Source organism: Cryptomeria japonica, chromosome 7 (genome assembly GCF_030272615.1).
Source record: "Cryptomeria japonica chromosome 7, Sugi_1.0, whole genome shotgun sequence".
NCBI lineage: Eukaryota > Viridiplantae > Streptophyta > Pinopsida > Cupressales > Cupressaceae > Cryptomeria > Cryptomeria japonica.
This window is the reverse complement of record NC_081411.1, coordinates 280,299,321-280,321,101: the sequence shown is the minus strand read 5'-3', so window position 1 is coordinate 280,321,101 and position 21,781 is coordinate 280,299,321. Positions and strand designations below refer to the sequence as shown.

At 40.8% G+C, this 21,781-nt stretch overlaps 1 protein-coding gene across 8 annotated transcripts in view; it reads left to right on the top strand.

Annotated features, from left to right (window-relative positions):
* The first annotated feature begins 1,976 nt into the window (after positions 1-1,976).
* LOC131064379 (uncharacterized) overlaps positions 1,977-21,781 on the top strand; it is a 32,248-nt gene continuing 12,443 nt past the window's right edge. The window contains exons 1-2 of one of the 8 annotated variants that reach the window (XM_057998503.2): positions 1,978-2,275; positions 8,023-8,318. In XM_057998503.2, coding sequence (XP_057854486.1) covers positions 8,051-8,318 — 268 coding nt within the window. In that variant the 5' untranslated portion in view covers positions 1,978-2,275; positions 8,023-8,050. Of the gene's footprint in view, positions 2,276-8,022; positions 8,319-18,197; positions 18,276-18,302; positions 18,410-21,781 lie in introns of those variants that run through there. The other 7 variants (XM_057998502.2, XM_057998500.2, XR_009111260.2 and 4 more) reach the window with 7 other exon arrangements.

Genomic DNA, 21,781 nt, shown 5'->3' with positions numbered 1-21,781 from the left:
TTCCACATCGAGCCACCGCCACGGCCCTTGCACCAGTCTTAGACCTTTGCCAATCTCTGCATAAGCCACCACCTCCTCCAGCCCACCCGACCATTTAGGTCTCAGCACCAAGGACGTCACCTGCAACACCTCATCTGTCAAACCACCCACCATCAGGGCCAACGCCACAAACAAGGACAAGATGTCCAGATTTGTACGCAGTCGACAGTCAGAAACTAGAAATTCTTCCCCAACCATCAAGTGCACAACCCTCCAAAACACTTCCCCATCAACCTTGAATACATTCAACAGTCGACTACAAGAAATTGAACCACGAAATGAAGGCATTTGTCTGTCTGTAGAAAGGGAGAAAATGGCTTCCATCCTACCCCACTCTCGCGTCTGAAACCTGTACTCACAAACAAAACCAAAACCAGCCACTACGAAATGCCAAAAAACTCAAAGACTGGGCCCTAAAATAGCCAGAGCCACACCAATAAATAATTACTCCACACGTATCACCTCAAATCATACATCATCATCTGATCAATCCGCCAATTGCTAACATCATCACTCCTATGCCTCCGTTACAACCAGATCGAAGGTCACTAGCCACATGAAACATCTCTTCCCTCTAAACTAGTGTATCAAGAACAAATCACACCAAACTCTACACCACAACTCGGGTTCGCTTTCCACTTCTTAAAAACTATCAACCAAACTCAAGAGGGCACACATTCCGTAGGTCCTCAAATAAATGAAAATTGTTAACCAAAGAACCATTAGCACCAACATCTGAGAGCTTGTCAGCCTCAACGTTTGCTTCCCTAAGAACATGCGAAACCTTAAAATCATCAAACTTGCTTAGAAGGTGATTCATCCTTCTGATGTGTTTATCCAGTTGTTAGGCCTCCATCCGACCCTTAGCAATCCCATTCATCACAATCTGGGAATCCCCCTCAAGATGGAGTTTCTTCACCTCCAATTTCTTAGCCAAAAGAATGGCTTCTATAGCCGCTTGACACTCGACTTCATTGTTTGTACCATCCACTAACCTCTTAGCTCCAAAAGCTAGAATTCTTCCACACTTATCACGAGCTATGACCCCTACCTTGGAGATCTCGAGATTCCCCCTAGAAGCCCCATCAAAGTTGACCTTGATCCAACCCTTATTTGGCGGAACCCACTCCTGACTTTTGCCGCCCTTCCTATGAGGATTAACCCTCAAAAGCCCATTAACAGGCTTCTTAAAAAAGGGTGCAACACTGGGACTTCCCGGGAGGTCACCCATACTAGTACTACTCCGACCCAAGCGCACTTAACTGTGGAGTTCTGATGGGATCCGATGCACTAATTAAATTAATGGTTTGAACCAAGGATGTAAGCACTACAGGCAAGAAGCCCCACTATTTCTCCAAGGTTCTCCCTAAGGTAAAACATGTTCCATTGTTGACACGGTAGAGATGAAGCCCAACCATTTCACCAAAGGGTCATCCCCATATTTTTTTTTAATATTATGAAGATGGTAGATCTAGACCAGAATCTTAAATGGAGCTCCTCTACATGATCAATTCCCACATGTACAAAGATATTATAAAAAATCTAGCTTGATTGTCGAATAAGGCCTCAATTATCAAACAAAGCATATCATCCAAAATAAACTATTGATCGATGGCTAAAATAGGTCAATCCTCCTTTTTCATGTGCAACGTACATGATAAACTGGACAACATTTCAATAAGTAGAAGTTATGGCCTCATCTACCCAAACATAAATAAAATGGTTAAGGGATCCCTTGGGAGCCTTCTAGGTGTGCCACTAGACCCAAAGATTGTGGCAAAATCCAATTCACAACACAAAACTCCATTTCAAAGAAAAATTTAATGATAAAATAAACCATTGAACAGTGACTACAAAAGCATGGAAGTCCTCCCTCACTCCTTCCCTTGTATCTTGAGCGCGCGCGCCCTACACAATAGAAGTGTTTAAGACGTTAATTTAAGACAAACATATCTTTTATGTTTAATTATTTAATTGTCTTAAATTAAGGAAAATCATTTTTTTTAAATAATTTTTTTGGTCCTCCCTCCCGCTCAACTCATCTAGTTCCCGCTTTTGCTCCCGCGGCGGCATCGTATTCGGCATGTAGTTTTCGATAGCGGGAAGGATTATGGTACTTCATTCAAGGTCTCCTAGTACTTCATTTGAGGGCTCCTTCAGATCAGAGCAACAAGAGTCAACATAAGAGAGGCTGGTTTATGAAGGAAGGGGCAGTCATGCTGCAGGACTTGTGCAGGTACTAATTCCTATTTCCCATTCGATTGAATGTCTCTTTTTTGTTTATTCTTCTTATTGGACCTGCTTACGCTTGTTTCAAATGGAATATTTTCCAATTTGATTTAGTGGGAGCCATGCAAGTAACATATGGCAAGAATAAAAAGGATTTATCGTGTTTATGTATTTGTGTTGCAAAAGATTTAGAACATGAATTACAGAGACAACAAGAGCTTGATTAGTTAGAATAACCTAGGCCCTTCGAAGCCTTCCGTGAGGAAAACTTAAGATGTTGCTTTCAAGGCAGAAAGGGCTACAGAGAGTGCAGAGTGTAATATGAAAGTCGATAACAGTCTTCTGCTGATATGAAATTGTGTGAAAAGGCTTTCTAAACTTGTTCAGGTACTGCATTTGAATTAATATATCTCATGTGCTCCTTGAGTTCCCTAATTTTCCGCCCTATCCTACAGCGAAAAATCCATTAATCACAACTCAACCTACTAGATATAGCATCATTTCCATGCATAGATTCTACAATGCATTCTTCATAGATGTCTTCTGCTAGCAAGGAAATAACACGAATTTTCTCCAGCCATTGCTTTACACCCTCCTTATGTGGAGACTGTTGATCAACATCTTGTAGAAAACCACTTACATATGTGAGTTTATTCTTTAACTACAAGAAGCCATTGCTGAAATCCAGTACTAGCTCCTCTTCGTTTAATTTCTGAAAGGCTCTCACAAATTTTTCCTACAACAGATTCTTCAAGAAATGCCATGTTAGAACCAAAAATTCCTCTCTCAACTTTCTATGCACACAAAATGAAGTGACTGAAAGACTTAGAAAATAGAGTTGATATGCACACCAAAACCAACAAACTTGATAAGGTTGGATTCGATGTGAGAATGATCATTTGCAAACTAACCATTTATAGCAACCAACTTCTACTGTTTATTCGCAATGCTTTTCTTGATGCCTACGTATATAGAGTTACATTCTTTAATGTGAGAGAGTAGAATTGATTTTTCGAAAAGATGTTATTGAAAATGACTCAAATGGAACCTAAATTTCTTTGGGCTAGATTAGGACATTTAACAAACAGTTAGCATGCGTCCTCTTTTGAACTAGTAATGTGTGGAATACGGATCAACTCACTGGCAGTGTAGACGTCTTCATAGCTTTTCAGAAATTCAGAGCTGGTTTAATGGCCCAGCTAGTGCACGAGTTGTGGTGTAAGTAGCTTCATGTAGATTTTTTTTATCGACTAATTCAGGATGATTCACGAGATCTTTGAAGCAAGCATTTTCATCAATGATGTTGCCTGAGTGGGTTATTATGGCTAGATGTAACTTTCAAATGGTTTTTGTGGCAAAGCAGGCAAGTCGTTAATGTCAACAGACTGGAAAAGATTGTGGCCAGAAAGTTTAATGAGTCATGAATCATGGGAAGAGTTCAGTGGGCGTTTTAGGGTATTTTCACCTAACGAAAGCTTAGTATCATCTATATTTTAACTTTAAACAGTTTCAACTTTTACAGAATTTTATTTCTGTGACAAATACTGATGAAATATTACATTAGACTCGCTTTTCTCCAGACCAACAGGATTTGATTCAGACCTATGCAAGTCTTTTAAATTTACATCAGTCTCACTCAACAGAGGTACCTTCCCACCATTGTTTCCCTGCTCTGTGATTTCCAATTTGTCTGTTTCCCTAGGAGGCTCACTCTCAACCATATCCTCTTCAAGAATCGTTGTTTCTGAATCCTGATAATTATGTCCAACTTTAGATTTAAAATCATGAGGAGGATTTGTACCTACAGATTGATGTATGTCTTGACTGGCAGTCACTACTTGAGATTTTATCACATGAATATAATCTGATCCAATCCCAGTCTTCCTCAGATTTTCATCTTTGTTAGTTGCCAAGCTGATTTCTTTTTCTTCCTGCTCCTCAGATTGATATTCACTGCTTGCTTTTGAATGAATTTGATCAACAATATTATCTGAAACATGGACAACTTCCCCTGCTTTTGGCATCTGCTCCAACTTTGTCCGGTACAGGATCCAGACCCTGGTACTGAATATGCTCTTCCAGTGTTCTAGAATTCTTCTCCACCATGCTTGGACCACCATGACTCGATATTACACTTTCATCCGGTTTGACTTCCATCTCATCTGCCAGAATGGACTTCTCAAAGCATGCTGCAAAACCCAGCGTTTGTGATCTGCGTACATCAACAGCTTTCTCATTTGCCCCACAAACAGTCTATCTGGTTTCAGAGTCATCAGCTTCACCTTCCTTTTCATCATGGCAGAGATGCTCAGATCCAGATATCAATTCTAGAGGACTATTTTTTGGCAGAATCAATTATGAACAAAAAAGTGACATTATAGTAGGAGGTTCAGCTAGTAGTGAGAGATTTTTCTCTACAAACTATCTAAAAGGATTAGAACCATACCTATTTGAAAACTATACAGAAACCAAAGAACAATTTGCACTTTGAAAACCTACAACTTGTAATGTTTCGGACCTGTACGGCGCAGATCAACCGTACGGTGGAAGGGGACACCCGTGCGGTGACTGGGTGGACGTACGGTGGGAGATGAAGACTGTACGGTAGGGGATGGAGAGCATAGCATATGGTGTAAATGCCGTATGGTGGAGTGATGGGAGGCGTACGGTATAATAGCCGTACGGTGATGTCAAGCGGCCGTACGGTGGAGCCCAAAGGGTCGTACGATGGTGAGGAGGGTGTATGGTGTGGCCACAGGAGGCCGTACAGTGGTGAGGGAGGTGTACGGTGGGGCCAAAGAAGGCTGTACGGTGGTGAGAAGGGGAGGGGTGGTAGTATGGTGTGTGGTTGTGAAGATGCAGAAGTATGGTGAGTTTCAGCGGTTGTGTGGTGACCTTCCGGAGTAATGGATTCTGAATATCAGGAGTCCTTATGCATGTAAACCAGATTAACAGAGACATAGAGAAAGTAAACAATGATAAAATTCAAGATTTGCCAGATCCGGAATGAGTACAATGACAAAATAGGGTGAGAGGTGAACCTCACCGAAACTGTAAATACCAAATAGGGAGGGTCTTTCACCTCCGAAATGGCGGATAACAGAACTCCAACAAGAATTCGCACAATAGAGAAAAGATACCAAAAATTCGCATACCTACAACAATGACTAACACGGCCATATCTATGGGCTCCGAGAAACTTCTCGAAGGGTTACAAACGGGCCGACACGACCAACCAAAACTTGTCTAATCTAATTAAATAAATGGCTCGAAAGATTTGTTATTAAATTTGGGGCCTTACAACAAAATAACTAGATTTATTATTTAATTATATCGGGGACATCATAGTTCTCTCGGGCCAAAAATTGCTTGCCCTCAAGCAATTGCAGACTTGGATGTTCAAGAATTTACTCGCCTTCCCAGGTGGCATCCTCGATGGGTAGATTCTTCCAGCGTATAAGGAACTCTTTGGTTGTGTGTGTTCTCAACCTCTTTTCTTTGACATCGATGATCTCCGCCGGCTCCAGAATTAGTTTCCCTTCTTTGTCGATGGGTGGCAGATCCTTGGACACTGTGACGCGCTGCCTGATGACCTTCTTCAAACACGATACGTGAAAAACATTGTGAATCCGACTCCCCTCCAGAAGCTCCAATTCGTAGGCAACTTCACCCACTCTCCGAACCACCCTGTAGGGCCCATAGAAACGCGGCTTCAGCTTCTCCTTACCACTTGTCTTCAAGGAGGATTGTCTGTATGGTTGAAGTCGGAGGTAAACCAGATCACCAACCTCAAAATTCCGCTCAATCCGGTGTTGGTCCGCATACATCTTTTGCTGGTTCTGAGCCCTCTGTAGGTTGTCTTTGAGAGATGTCAGGATGTCTAAACTCTCCTGAAGCCAATCTTTGGCCATCGGTGCACGACTGTCTCCCAATGCTAGGTCAACAAATGAAGACGGTTCATAACCGTACAGTGCTTTGAAAGGTGGCATGCCTATTGACATGTGATAAGTGGTGTTGTAACAGTGTTCACCCAAATGTAACCAGCGAACCCAAGCCTTCTGTTGTGCTGAGACTTAGTTCCTGAGATAACCCTCCAGCCATTTGTTCACAATCTCAGTCTGTCCATCTGTCTGCGAATGGTAGCTCGTGCTGGGCGACAGCTCGGTTCCGGCCAACCGAAATAACTCCATCCAGAAGGTACTCAGAAAACGGCTATCCCTGTCACTGACTATGTTTCGCGGTAAACCATGTAGGCGGAACACCTCACGGAAGAACAACTCGGCTACTTGGACTGCTCGATATCCTGTGGGGATGGCAAAAAAATGTGCATACTTGGTCAATCGGTCAACTATGACAAAAATGCAATCCTTTCCTTGCACTCTGGGGAGTCCTGTAATGAAATCCATCGAGATGCTATCCCATTTCTGGTCGTGAATTGGCAGAGGTTGCAGCAGTCCGGCAGGTAGGTTATGCTCAGATTTGTTCTGTTGACAGGTGGAGCATTTCCGTACATACTGCAGGACGTCGTCCTTAAGCCCCTTCCAGGAAAACTTTTCACGGATCTATTTGTAGGTTTTCAAGTATCCCGGGTGTCTAGCCAAGGGAGAGTCGTGCAATTCCTTCAGAACCTTTTCCTTCATCTTGGATTCGGGTACTAGATAAATTCTGTCCTTGTAATAAATGATGTCGTCAACCACCTTGTAACGGTCATCCTGCACTTGACCATCCATCAGTTCGTAGGCAAAAGTGTTCGTAGACTATTCAACCAACAGGTATTCCTTCCAGTCTGCCAAAATCTGAGATAAAGAACATATGGTAGGCCTTCTTGACAGGGCATCAACTGTTGGTTGTAATTAGGGCCAGCGGATTCCTATTGTCTTAGGCAACATTGGAATCCGCCCCCTTCATATAGGGCTAGGCTCATCACCACACGGCACTAAGGTTTGCTCGCCACACACTCAGATAAACACGCCTCCTTGATAGGGCCGACCCCATCAAGGTAAATTAAAAGGAAAGCAATAAAATGGTTTAAAGTATAAAGGAGGCCGACATGATTAGGAAACTATATGTCACCTATAAATGCAACACTTTCCTCTCATTAACACAATCAAGTTTTATGTTGACAAAATAATCTTCAGTGAAGAGCGAAATTTATACTTATGCAAGATCAAAGTCTTCCATATAGTGGCAATGACTTCAACCAGCAAATAACGAACCTCCATATAGTGGCAACGAACTTCATAAGGGTTGCATTAGACTTCAACCAGCAAACAGCAAACCTCACATGTTGTAGCAGACCCAAAATAGGAGGGTGCGAACTTGATCAAACAACAACAGACCTTACATTGAAGGCATCGAACTCCCTTAGAGACAGCAGATCATCATCCAATATTGAAGACTCCATTAAAGGGCTGTAATCAGATAAGGAGGACTCTAACCTAATTATTCCTCCCTCATGGTGGCTGTAAAACCAGATAAGTGTGTAATTTCCTGTTGAATTCTAAATCATAAATCAGATATGAGGATCCTTTGGCTGGGTTTTTCCTCCTAGGAGGTTTTCCCAGGGTAACTGTGCATTGTCTTTAGCATTTCATTTCCTTTATTATGCTTAAAGTCTGAAAACAATAAATTAATTAATCTAAATCTAATTTTTTGAGTTTTATTCAATCTAAAAGTACTAAAATTAACATGGTATCAGAGCTAATTGGTTAGATTAATCTTCAGATTTAAAATTCAGTTCACCTTTATTTTCAGTTTGCTGTAGTTTTTGCAAATCAGGTCAATGGGGCTGAAAGTTGAAGATAGGCTTGATGGGAATCTAAATTTTACTGCATGGAAAGTTCGAATCAAGTTGGCTCTCGAAGAAGAAGACCTCCTCCAATTCATAGAAGAAAAAGAGCTAATTGTGCCATCAGATGCTGCTGAGTTAAAACAATTCAAAAAGGATGCTGTCAAGGCCAGGAAGATCCTCATTGATTCAGTCAAAGATCACCTCGTCACCTCTATTGCCTCATTCACCACTGCAAGGGAAATGTTCAGCCATCTTCAAGGTACATATGAAGTTAACAATCTTAGTAGGGCAATTACGTTAAGACAACAACTACTTAATATCAAAATGGCTAAAGAAGATTCTGTTATTTCTTATTTCATGAGAATTTCTAAACTAAAGAATCAGCTAGGTTTAATTGGTCATAACATGGAAGACAAAGACCTTGTCATGATTGCCCTTAATGGCCTACCCTTCTCTTGGGAATCATTTATCCAAACCATAAGTGGCCGGTCTGAGCTACCTTCCCTTGATCGTCTTAAAAATGATTGCATCCAAGAAGAGTCTCGCCTCTTCACAAGAGGTCAATCCAAGAGCCCTCATGTAGATGAGCATCACATGCTTGCTGCCCAATGCAAGAAAAAGGGTAATTGGAAGCAACCTTATCCTAAAAGAAATAGGGAATCAAGACCTTTTAGTTCCCAACACCCTTGGAAGAAACCAAGAGATACTTCGCGTGTGCGATGCTTTAGATGTGACAAATTCGGTCACTATGCTAAGGAATGCCAGTTTAACCCTAACCAAAGTGAAGCTAATCTAAATGAAGTTTCAGAACACAATGATGACTTCCTATTCATATCTGCCCTATCTAGTAGTATTCCCTCAGATAGCAATACATGGTTGATTGACAGTGGTGCCTCCAGACACATCACAGGTTACTGTGACCACCTTTCAGGTCTTCTAGAAAAGGATACCAGTCTTCACGTGGTAATTGGTGATGACGCTCGTTATTCGGTAAGAGGTTCTGGTTCTACTTCTCTAAATTTAGATTCTGGTATTTCATTACATCTCAGTGATATACTGTTTGTTCCTAGAATTAAAAGAAATCTAATTTCCATTTCTGCCCTAGAAGATAAAGGTTATCAAATTGCATTTTCTGAAGGAAAAGTTCTTGCTTGGTCTAAGAAAGCTAGTTTCAAATCTGCTCGTATAATTGGTCATAGATATGATAGTCTTTATAAGCTCTCTACTAACCCTATTCAAGCCCTCATTAATGAGGTCCCGGAATCCTGCGAGCTATGGCATAGAAGACTTGGACATCTACATTACCAAGCTCTTCCATCACTTGAAAGGTTAGTCAAAGGTATGCCTAAACTCAGTCAAGTTCATGATAACATTTGTAAAGGTTGTGCTATTGGTAAGAATGTTAAAAGTCCATTTCATAAAAGCGAAAATAGAGCTAAAGACAAACTAGAACTTGTTCACTCTGATTTATGTGGTCCTATGTCTATGGCATCTCCTAGTGGATTTCTTTATTACGTAATCTTCATAGATGACTTCTCTAGGAAAACTTGGATCTACTTCTTGAAATCTAAAGAATCTGATAAAGTGTTAAGTAAATTTAAAGAATTTAAAGCATAATCTGAAAACTCCTCTGGTAAAAGAATTAAATGTTTAAGATCTTACAATGGAGGTGAGTACACCTTCGGAAGCTTTCATGATTTTTGCGTTGAATCAGGAATTAAGAGGGAGTTTTGTGTTCCATACAATCCTCAACAAAATGGTGTCACTGAAAGAAAGAATAGGATCATTGTGGAGGCTGCAAAGGCTATGATCCACGATCAAGACCTTCAGACTTTTCTATGGGCTGAGGCTTCTAGAACTGCAGTATATATACAGAATAGATGTCCTCATCGTGCTCTAAAGAACATGACCCCAGAAGAAGCCTTCACAGGTTCCAAACCAGACATCAGTCATCTCATAATCTTTGGAAGTCCAGTCTATGTTCATATACCTAAAGAAAAGCGATCAAAGTTGGAACCCTCCGGAAAGAAAGACATGCTTGTCGGATACAGTGAATCCTCCAAGGCATTCAGGATTTACATCCCAGGTCAAAGGTACATTGAGGTAAGTAGGGATGTTACATTTGAAGAAGACATTGCTTTTAAGAAATCGAAATGCTCTTGTTTTATTGATGAATCTAATGTTAATCAAAATACAAATGTTGATACTAACCCTGAGATTCAGAGGGAGCAAGTTGAACCTCCATCCCAAGAGGATCATGATGATCCCCCTGAGCCCATGAATCCCACTGACATTCCCAGTGACATTATCGTCTCCAAAAAGAGGCCACTTTGGGTAAGAAACACCATTCAAAAAGCAGAAAGATTTGTTGCTCCAAGTGGCACCTTCCGTGAATCTAAGAGACCTCAGGTATTTTTCAACTATGTTTCCTTAATGTGTAATCTCATTGAAACTGAACCTTGCAATGTTGAAGAAGCCCTAAGTCATCATGCCTGGAAGCTTGCTATGGATGAAGAATATCAGTCAATCATCAAGAATGATGTATGGGACCTTGTGCCCCGACCCAAAGGTAAATCCGTTGTTTCCTCTAAATGGTTGTTTAAAATTAAACATAATGCTGATGGTAGTATTGAAAAATATAAGGCTAGATTTGTAGCACGTGGTTTTTCCCAAAAGGAAGGCATAGATTATGAAGAAACATTTGCCCTTGTTGCTAGATATACCTCCATTAGAACGATCATTGCTATTGCTGCTGCTAAGGGTTGGAAACTACATTAGATGGATGTTAAGACTGCTTTTCTCAATGGTGTCATTGAGGAAGAAGTCTATATTGAGCAACCTGAGGGATATGAGATCCAGGATAGATTAACTCACGTGTGCAGGTTAAAGAAAGCTCTTTATGGTCTTAAACAAGCCCCTCGTGCTTGGTATGAAAGAATTGATAAATATTTGTTAAGTCTAGGCTTTCGTAAAAATGATGCTGACCCTAACATTTATCTTAAAATTGGAAATGATGAAATGTTGATTTTAGTTTTTTATGTGGATGACTTATTTCTTATTGGTAAAATTGACCTTATTATTGGATGCAAGAAAGATCTAGCTTTTGAATTTGAAATGAAAGATTTAGGTCTAATGCATTATTTTCTAGGTTTAGAAGTATGGCAAAGATCTAACGAAATCTTTCTAAGTCAAGGAAAGTATACTATTGACATTCTGAAAAGATTTAGGATGATGGATTGTAAGCCAATGTCTACTCCTATGGAATCTAACTTAAAGAAGTTGAGTATTTCTGCAGCTAACTCTGATTTTGCAGATCCATCCGAGTACCGACAATTGATTGGATCTCTGATGTATCTAGTCAATATTAGACCAGACATATGTTTTGCTGTGAATGCTCTCAGCCAGTTCATGAGCCTACTCAAGCATGTTCACCTGGTTGCTGCCAAGCATATCCTAAGATATTTGTGAGGCACTATTGGTTTTGGGCTGAAGTATCCACTTAACACTCCAATAACCTTGGAAGGTTATTCTGATGTAGACTGGGTTGGAAGCGTCAAAGACAGGAAAAGTACCTCTGGTATTTGCTTTAGCTTGGGTTCTGCAGTGATCTCTTGGGCTTGCAGAAAACAATCCTCAGTGGCATTGAGCACTGTTGAAGCTGAGTATATTGCTGCAAGTGTAGCTTCCAGAGAAGCAGTATGGCTTCGTAAGCTTCTTGCTGGACTGTTTGGTCAGCCATGGGATCCTATAGTCATTCACTGTGATAACCAGAGTTGTATTAAAATGTCTAACAATCCAGTGTTTCATGACAGGTCAAAACATGTGGAAACTCATTTTCATTATGTTCGGGATATGGTGCAAAGAGGTGCTATTCAACTGAAGTATGTCAGCACTGATGAGCAGGTTGCAGATATTCTTACCAAGCCTCTAGCAAAAGTGAAGTTTGTGTACTTCAGGGATAGACTTGGTATTGTGGAAAATGAATCTCCAATTGAGAGGGAGTCTCTAGTGCAGTGATACTTTGTATTGTATAAATCCATCCTCTGCGGGCAATGTAAGGTGGTAATGTAAACTTCTCAGGGAGAAGCATAATTCTTAAACCATCCTCTGCGGGCAATGTAAGATGGTGTTGTAAATGTTAACCACCCTCTGCGGGCAATGTAAGGTGGTATTGTAAACTTCTCAGGGAGAAGTGTGATTATTAACCATCCTCTGCGGGCAATGTAAGATGGTATTGTAAATGTTAACCACCCTCTGCGGGCAATGCAAGGTGGTATTGTAAACTTCTCAGGGAGAAGTATAAACTTTAACCATCCTCTGCGGGCAATGTAAGATGGTATTGAAATTATTAAACCATCCTCTGCGGGCAATGTAAGATGGTATTGTAACCTATGACCATCCTCTGCGGGCAATGTAAGATGGTAAGCAAAGGATCCTCTCCACCCTCTGTGAGCAATGCAAGGTGGATCCAGTCTATCCTTGTGTGCAAGCTGGAAGATTATGATTATGATTCTATTCCCTAATTAAGAGGGAGTGTTGGTTGTAATTAGGGCCAACGGATTCCTATTGCCTTAGGCAACATTGGAATCCACCCCCTTCATATAGGGCTAGGCTCATCACCACACGGCACTAAGGTTTGCTTGCCACACACTCAGATAAACATGCCTCCTTGATAGGGCCGACCCCATCAAGGTAAATTAAAAGGAAAGCAATAAAATGGTTTAAAGTATAAAGGAGGCCGACATGATTAGGAAACTATATGTCACCTATAAATGCAACACTTTCCTCTCATTAACACAATCAAGTTTTATGTTGACAAAATAATCTTCGGTGAAAAGCAAAATTTATACTTATGCAAGATCAAAGTCTTCCATATAGTGGCAGCGACTTCAACCAGCAAACAATGAACCTCCATATAGTGGCAGCGAACTTCATAAGGGTTGCATTAGACTTCAACCAGCAAACAGCGAACCTCACATGTTGTAGTAGACCCAAAATAGGAGGGTGCGAACTTGATCAACCAGCAGTAGACCTTACATTAAAGGCAGCGAACTCCCTTAGAGACAGCAGATCATCATCCAATATTGAAGACTCCATTAAAGGGCTGTAATCAGATAAGGAGGACTGTAACCTAATTATTCCTCCCTCATGGTGGCTGTAAAACCAGATAAGTGTGTAATTTCCTGTTGAATTCTAAATCATAAATCAGATCTGAGGATCCTTTGGTTGGGTTTTTCCTCCTAGGAGGTTTTCCCAGGGTAACTGTGCATTGTCTTTAGCATTTCATTTCCTTTATTATGCTTAAAGTTTGAAAACAATAAATTAATTAATCTAAATCTAATTTTCTGAGTTTTATTCAATTTGAAAGTACTAAAATTAACATCAACGACCATGTTATTCTTTCCCTTCACATATTCAATGTCGAAATCAAATGCCTGGACTTTGCTCACCCATTTTTGTTGTCGTTCATTCAAATCCCTCTACTCCAAGAAGTATCGCAAGCTGTTGTGGTCTGTTCGCACAACAAACTTTGCTCCGACGAGGTATTGCCGAAACTTCGTCAGTGCGTGTATGATGGCAAGCATCTCCTTGTCTTAGATGGAATATAACCGCTCAACTCTCGAGAGCTTTCGACTCTCGAACGCAATGGGGTGACGGTCTTGCATCAACACCGCTCGAATGCCTTCACTCGAGGCATCACAGTCGAGGATGAAAGGGCGAGTGAAGTCTGGTAGTTAAGGGCGAGTGAAGTCTGGTAGTGCCAGAACCGGACACGTACTCATAACTTCTTTAATTTGTTGAAGGTTTGTTGTGCCTGTGCATTCCAATGGAAGGATCTTTTCTTTGTCAGATCTGTCAGTGGTGCCCCAAGCTGTGAAAATCCTTTCACAAACCTTCTATAATAACTGCACAAACCAAAAAATATGCGTAGCTCCGAGAGAGTCTTGGGTGGAGGCCAATCCAAAATGGCCTGAATCTTCTCTTGGTGAACTTGTACCCCCTGGGTGCTGATGACGTGACCCAAGTACAAGACCTCAGTTATTCCAAATTCACATTTGGACCTTTTGGCATGCAATGATTGTGATTCCAGAATCCCCAATACTTCATCCAAACGCCCCATATGTTCCTTCCAGGTCTTGTTGTAGATGAGTATGTCCTCGAAGAATACCAATAGGAACTTACACAGTTGCTTGTTGAAGATGTGGTTCATGCAGGACTGAAAAGTGGCCGGAGCATTGGTTAATCCAAACGGCATGACCAAGAACTCATAGTGTCCGTAATGGCAATGAAAGGCCGTCTTTTCCACATCTTGCTCCCTCATTCGGATCTGATGGTAGCCGGAACGGAGATCAATCTTGGAGAAATAGATTGCGCCATGTAGTTCGTCCAATAGCTCATCAATCTTGGGAATGGGGTATCTATTTTTGATAGTCTTCTTGTTTAGTGCACAACAATCGACACACATTCTGAGAGTCCCGTCCTTCTTCACCAGAACCACCGAGGACGCAAAGGGGCTAGAACTGGGTCGGATCCATCCCTTATCGAGGAGTTCCTGGATCGTTTTCTCTATCTCATCTTTGAACTTCTTCGGGTGGCAATAGGGTGTGGTGATAACCAGTTTTGCTCCCTCCTTCAACTCAATGGTGTGCTCAAACCCTTGGTGTGGGGGTATACCAGGTGGAATATCAGCGAAGACCAAACTATGCTCATCTAGAACCGACTGAAGTTCCCCATCCTGATAGTACATTGGTTGCCCTTTCACAGGTTTTGTTGAGATCAAGCAATGTGTTGCCCAAACTACTTCATCATGTCTGAAGATGGCTTCCATCCTTTTGGCGGAAATCTCCTCGAGCCGCCATTCGACATTCCCCTGAGAACTACCTTCCTGCCATCCACCTCGAATGAGATCTCCATCCTTTTGAAGCTCTGTGTGTATTGGTCGAGGGTCTCCATCCATTGAATGCCCAATATGACATCCATGTCATCCAGATCCACAACAAAGAAATCATGGGTCACCATGTAATTTCCCATGGCGATACTCAGTTGTGGAACCAGGTGAGTGCATGATAGGAGATTGCCTCCTGCCACCTTGACATCGAACCCTTCATGTTCCTTTGTACACAAGCCCCTACGGTTGACGAGTGACAAGTTTATGAAGTTGAGCGAGGCTTCACTGTCAAGTATAACAAGAACTCGTTGCCCTTGGAGTGTACCACGTACTCTAAATACACTGCACCTTGGGGTACCCGCCAGTGTGGCAATGACGCCCCCCTCCGTACCAATGTGGAGATTCTCTTTGCCAGATTGGTTTCTTCAGCCGATTCTTCCCTTGGGGTTTCGCTTTCTTAATGCTCCTCTTCTCCATCGGACATCACTTCAATATAGTGAATCTTTCCTTTGCTCAAACATCGGTGTCTTGGTTCCCATGGTTCCTTGCAGGTGAAACACAACTTCTTCCTTCTGAGTTCCTGTCTTGTGGCTTCATCTAGCGATGACCCCTTCGGATAGGGTTTATTATCCTTTTCCCTTGGAACGAAAGGTGGTTTGGTATGTGCAAAACTTCTGGAAAAGGAAGATGTTGCCATGTTACGGGCCTTTTTTATTGCTTCCATGAGCGTGCTGGGGTTGAACCCTTTCACCCAACCTTTTAGTGGCTCCATCAATCCGTCTATGAACAAGACCACCAATCTTCGCTTTGAGATGTCAGTCACCAACACAGATACTCTGGAATTCTGTGATGTAACTGTCCACAGATCTCGACTGCTTTAGTTGTGCCAACTCCTTGAAATTGAGTTCTGGATCCTTCCCGTCAAATCGATCTATTAGCTTCTCTGTGAATTCGACATAGGAAGTTATCTGGTCATGGCCAAGAGTGATCATTCCATGATGCCACCATTCATGCGCGACCCCTTCCAGGTGGAGTGCTGCAAACTTGATAGCTTCATCTTCAGGCATCGGGTTAAGTTGGAAGTAAGTATCTGCTTTTTGAACCCAGGCACTTGTCGAGGTCGCTCCGGCCCCATCAAAGGATGACAGGTTGATCTTATCGACCTTTCGCTTGATGTCATTATTATAGTGTCCATAATGGCCCCGACTTCTGCCGCCTGAGTATTTCATTCGGAGCTCCACATAATCCTTGAAGGATATGTCCCCCTCGAGATTTGCATCCCTCCAATCTCGACTCAACGATGCTGGCATCTCCTGAAAGGTGGGTTCTTGCTCCCCCCGTGGTGCTTCTGATTTTTGAGGAAAAGTCGGCATCAGTGGCCGTGAATGTGAGTGTTGGATGTTTGACCTTCTTGTGACCGAATCATCGCCCTGTCCATTTTGTTCTCCATTCGTTTTTCCCAAAGCCAATTATCGTAAGGTTTCCTCCATGATTTGTTGTCGCTGCTCTCCTCTGGTTAGGGTGTCGTTGAGTTGAGCTTGGCTTTTGGTTAGCTCCCTTAATAGTGCCATGACTTCTCTTGTAGGATCCTATGGTTCCCCCATTCGATCGGCTGAAAGGTGCCTCCTCCTGGTGTACACTTGCATCCACGACACGACAAGTGGCAAGATCACAAGCTCTGATACCACTGTAATGTTTCGGACCTGTATGGTGCAGATCAACCGTACGGTGTAAATGCCGTACAATGGAGTGAGGGGAGGCGTACGGTGATGTCAAGCGGCCATACGGTGGAGCCCAAAGGGTTGTACGGTGGTGAGGAGGGTGTACGGTGTGGCCACAGGAGGCCGTACGGTGGTGAGGGAGGTGTACGGTGGGGCCAAAGAAGGCTGGCTGCTGTACGGTGGTGAGAAGGAGAGGGGTGGTAGTACGGTGTGTGGCTGTGAAGATGCAGAGGTACAATGAGCTTCAACGGTTGTGTGGTGACCTTCCGGAGTAATGGATTCTGATTATTAGGAGTCCTCCTTATGCATGTAAACCAGATTAACAGAGACGCAAAGAAAGTAAACAATGATAAAATTCAAGATTTGCCAAATCCAGAACGAGTACAATGACAGAATAGGGTGAGAGGTGAACCTCACCGAAACTGTAAATACCAAATAGGGAGGGTCTTTCACCTCCGAAATGGCGGATAGCAAAACTCCAACAGGAATTCGCACAATAGAGAAAAGATACCAAAAATTCGCATACCTACAACAATGACTAACACGGCCATATATATGGGCTTCGGGAAACTTCCCGAAGGGTTACAAACAGGCTGACACGACCAACCAAAACTTGTCTAATCTAATTAAATAAAAGGGCCCGAAAGATTTGTTATTAAATTTGGGGCCTTACAACAAAATAACTAGATTTATTATTTAATTATATCGGGGACAACACACAACTACCCGTACATTCATGGCATTCATTAACATGTAACTTGAACACTACTCTTCCTTGGCTTTTCTATCGGTCCTATAGGAGATGGCCCTCTAAAACCCAAAGTAACCTTATCTTCAACACATCAATGAAAAGGAGTGGGCTTAATGTTTCTTCTTTAAAAATCATAACAAACTTCACACTGTCTTTGCTGGTGATCTCTTTGATTGGAATCTACTTGTACCCAATTTCAAAATCTTGCACTGTATCTAGGGACACCATGAAATGGTATACGGACTTGAGGCACATGTCTTTGAGTCTGCAATATCTGAAAATGCATTCTTTGTAGACTAATGTGCATCACAGCGAATGGTTCTATGAAAGGGTAGAAACCTCTAGATGAGGTTAATACCCTACCTCCATTTCTCATCAAACTTATGTTGGAGTATAAGACACAGCCATATCTTTGCTGATTGAAAAGTTTAGAACGATTAAACTGAGAGAACATAAGTCTCTGGCTAATTGCTCTCACATGTAAAACTTTATACACTCCAAATGGTTCTCTTGAATTGATTATAGAAATTAAATATTTAGAATATGATTGATAGATTTGGCTTTGTGCTTTGAAGTGTTTTTCAAACATCAAATAGTTTAATGGTTAAAAGGTATTTTTTTCCAACAAGACATTCCATAATCAAATATCATTTTACTTATTTTAAGATTATGATTAACAATTTACTTTAATGTTTTAGTAGAGCCATTCAACAACATAAATTTTCCTTTTCTAGTGTTTATTGTTTTGTCATCTAACATTGTTTGAAATAATTACAGAAAACAAATGAAAGAAGTTCATGTCATATATTCGGCCTAGTTTTCTTTTGTCCATAGCCTAATTGGATCTTGGTAACTGTAAGTTTTCTTTTCCTCCTTTAATGTTTACAAATGACTATGTTGAGAGGTTGTTCAATTGCTTGCCTTGTGTCTCTCAATTATAGCTCTTAGTGGAATTGGACTTAGTGGGAGGTGCAAAGTACAAGTACGAGGTATGCAATCATCTTAATGTTAAATTCTCAGATGTAAAGGCCCATTGAGATTTGATATATAAGTTAAAACCCAATTAAGTACATTCTTGTAATTAAGTAAATTGTGTATTTTTTTGTAGCTGCTTGATTAGAAGCAAATTTGGAAAATATTTTTTCTAGTTTTTCTATATGTTAGTAATTGGCGTTTTTGAAGGCCTTCGAGGCATTTTCAGCCCTTGAAACTTTGGCCTGTCCTTTAGAAAGTTGTCGTAGGCACGTTCTTTTAGGACTTTGCCTTCAACTCTTGGAGACCTTTCCAACGAGTTAAACGGCTCGCGATTTCTAGTCTTGAGTAGAAAGTTATGTCTAGCTAAAGTTAGGACAAAATTTCATATAGTTTTATTGAAAATTTCGTAGTTTTGGATTTTATTATGTAAATAAACAAATATGATTCTTGGGTTTCGATTCTCAAGGGGTTTTGGTGACCCTTGGAATCTCATGAACTAATATATGTTGGATTTTCGAATTGAATAGATTACTTTTTGGCTTGCTTCAATTTTGTGTTTACCTTGTTCATGTAAACAAATCCACAATACTGCAGGTTCTCACTCAGGTGTTGTCATCCGAATCCATAATTCAGATCAGTGGTATCAGAGCAAGTTCGCTCCTGTATGTCATATCACACGCGATCAACATATCAAAGATTGGGGTTGGAAAGAAGAAATCCTTCAGACTACCTTTGAGACGGACACGATCATAGATGGCTAAGTTGCAAACCGACGATGACATTAAAGCGTTGGTTGCAGATGCATTAACAAAACAATGCGAAGAAATGATGGAGCAGTTCAAGCAAATGCTGGAAAGTCATGGGTCACAAGCAAACCCACCATTCACAGGGTATACACCATTCAAGGTGCAAGTGAATTTCGATATACCCACGTTTCAAGGAAAGATTGATGCGGATGCGGATGCTGTTGATGATTGGGTTTCAAAACTAGAAAGGTATTTCTCTATCAACCAGTTCTCAGATGAAGAGAAAATAACTTTTGTTCTTCTCAAAGTTGAAAATCATGTGAAAGATTCATGGGAAGTAAAGTTAGCATCCAAGGCAGCGGAAATTGGCAATTATTTTAATTTTGATCAAAAACCCACATGGGGAGAATTCATGGAGCACATAAAGGAAAAATATTTTCCTATAGATACATTTGAACAAAAATATATGCAGTGGCAATTGCTTCGACAGAAAAAGGACCAAATTGTTCAGGAATATACTAATATGTTTCATTCTTTAGCAGCAAAGCTTGGCATCAAAGATTGTGAGAAGTACCGAGTTTTGAAATATTAGAGTGGACTCCATAGGTATATCCAAACCGAAATGGAATTCCTGAACATAGAGACTTTACCTAGTGCATATAAATTTGCTACAAAAATTGAGGAGAAATTCAAACAGAAAGGAAGGAGGGATAACTTCGCAAACAACAAATGGAAGGGTGAAGGTGGCAAAACTGCATGGAAACAAAACTCCAAGGAATCTTCTCTCTATTCAACAACGAAAAAGGCATGGGGTATGAAGAAGGCACAAGAGAACGATATGTGGTGTGAATATCGTAAGAGTCCCTCTCATAACACAAAAGATTGCAGAACCATAAAAAGTTTAATGATGGAGACGCATGAGGACAAGGCAGAACCTAAGGTGGCAGAATCTTGCACAAAAGAAAGTCATGAACAGATCATTGAGGCTGATCCATATGCAACGGTAGCTACTACAAAGATATTGCCCCGGGACGATGAGGAAAGATTGTTGCACTCACAGATATGGGTCGGAGGAAAAGCCCCACACTTTATTGTTGATAGTGGAAGTCAAAAGAACCTAATATCAGCAGAGTCTGTGAAGAGAGTGAATCTGAAAACAACAACACACCCACAACCCTATTCAATGGGATGGGTAAGTCAAGGGAGAGATATTCAAGTGCACCAGCAGTGTCGCCTTTCATACTCTAAAGCCTTTCAAAGATGAGGTAATTTGTGATGTAGCTCTTTTAGATGTTTGTGATGTTCTGTTGGGACAACCATATATGTACTAGCGCCATGGTGTTTATGAGTCTAGACTTCGCAGTGTGACAATCAAATTAGGTGAGTAGAAATACCGAATACCAGAGGTAAGCCCTGCATACTCTACCTCTTTGATTAGTGCTAAGCAATGTAGGAGGTTGGTTGCCAAAACAGGTACATTCATATTGTAGACACCCAAATTTGTCCACTTAATTGAATGAATATTTAGTATTTATTTGATTATTTAACCATCGATCAACAGTTAATTAAATTGATATTTAATTAACTCATCTTAAACCTCTTCTCCTATTAATCAAATAAATTATTCAATTTATTTAATTTAATTCATTAAACCATATTCTAACAATTAATTAAATGAATAAAACATATTTGTTTAATTAACCCCTCTCCACATTTAAATAAATAAATATTTATTTAAATCTCTAAAACCCTCCCACTTGCATTCTCCTACAAATGCAAGTTGCACAATTTTAGTTGAAATAAATGAATTTTATTTTAATTAAAATCCTCTTTTATCCTCACCCACTTGCTCACTAACTTTCTTCTAGACTCTTCTAACCCTTTCTAATTAGCCTAATCCCCCTTTCTAATCATTTGCACGTTCCCAAACAAAGGTCACTTTTCAAAAATGCCTCAAAAGTCTTTGAAATGCATTAAAGGCTTTTATTTTTCAACAAGTTAACCCCCAAAGTCTTTCAAAGCCTTTATGGCTCTTACATAACCATTAATGGTTAACTCAACTTCCCCACATGGTTAGAGACTTTCTCTCTAACTCAACCCTCATTTAACTCATGAATCTCTTCAAGCATTTATTGCTTTGACCATGGTTATCTCCATTAACTCTTGCACAAGAGTTTATTCATTGGATAAAAGCTTTATCCACCAACTCAAGCCTAACCAAACTCTCCTAAGGTAACCCTCATGTCATCTCAAGCATTTAATGCTTCTTCCCTCTCCTCTCAAGCCATCTCATGTTGACACTTGCCATCATGGGATTGGGTTGAAAGCCATCACATGGATCCCAAACCCATCAATCTTGACCCTTCACAAGTCTACTCAATCTTGGCCATTCAATCAGCATTTTTCCTTATAAAAGGACCTCATTCCCTAAACAAAAAAAAGAGGAAAGCATTTGAGCATTGTTATTATAGTAAAATTCACATAGACATTAATTAGGAGCTTTCTCATAGCAAATCTTTTACATTTGCATAAGCATTTGTTTTCATTTACAACCATCTTGAATCTTCATATGGCATCCATGGATAGTGCTAAAAGCTGAGAGCTACACTCATTTGGGGCTTGGAGAGGAGAGGAACAAGG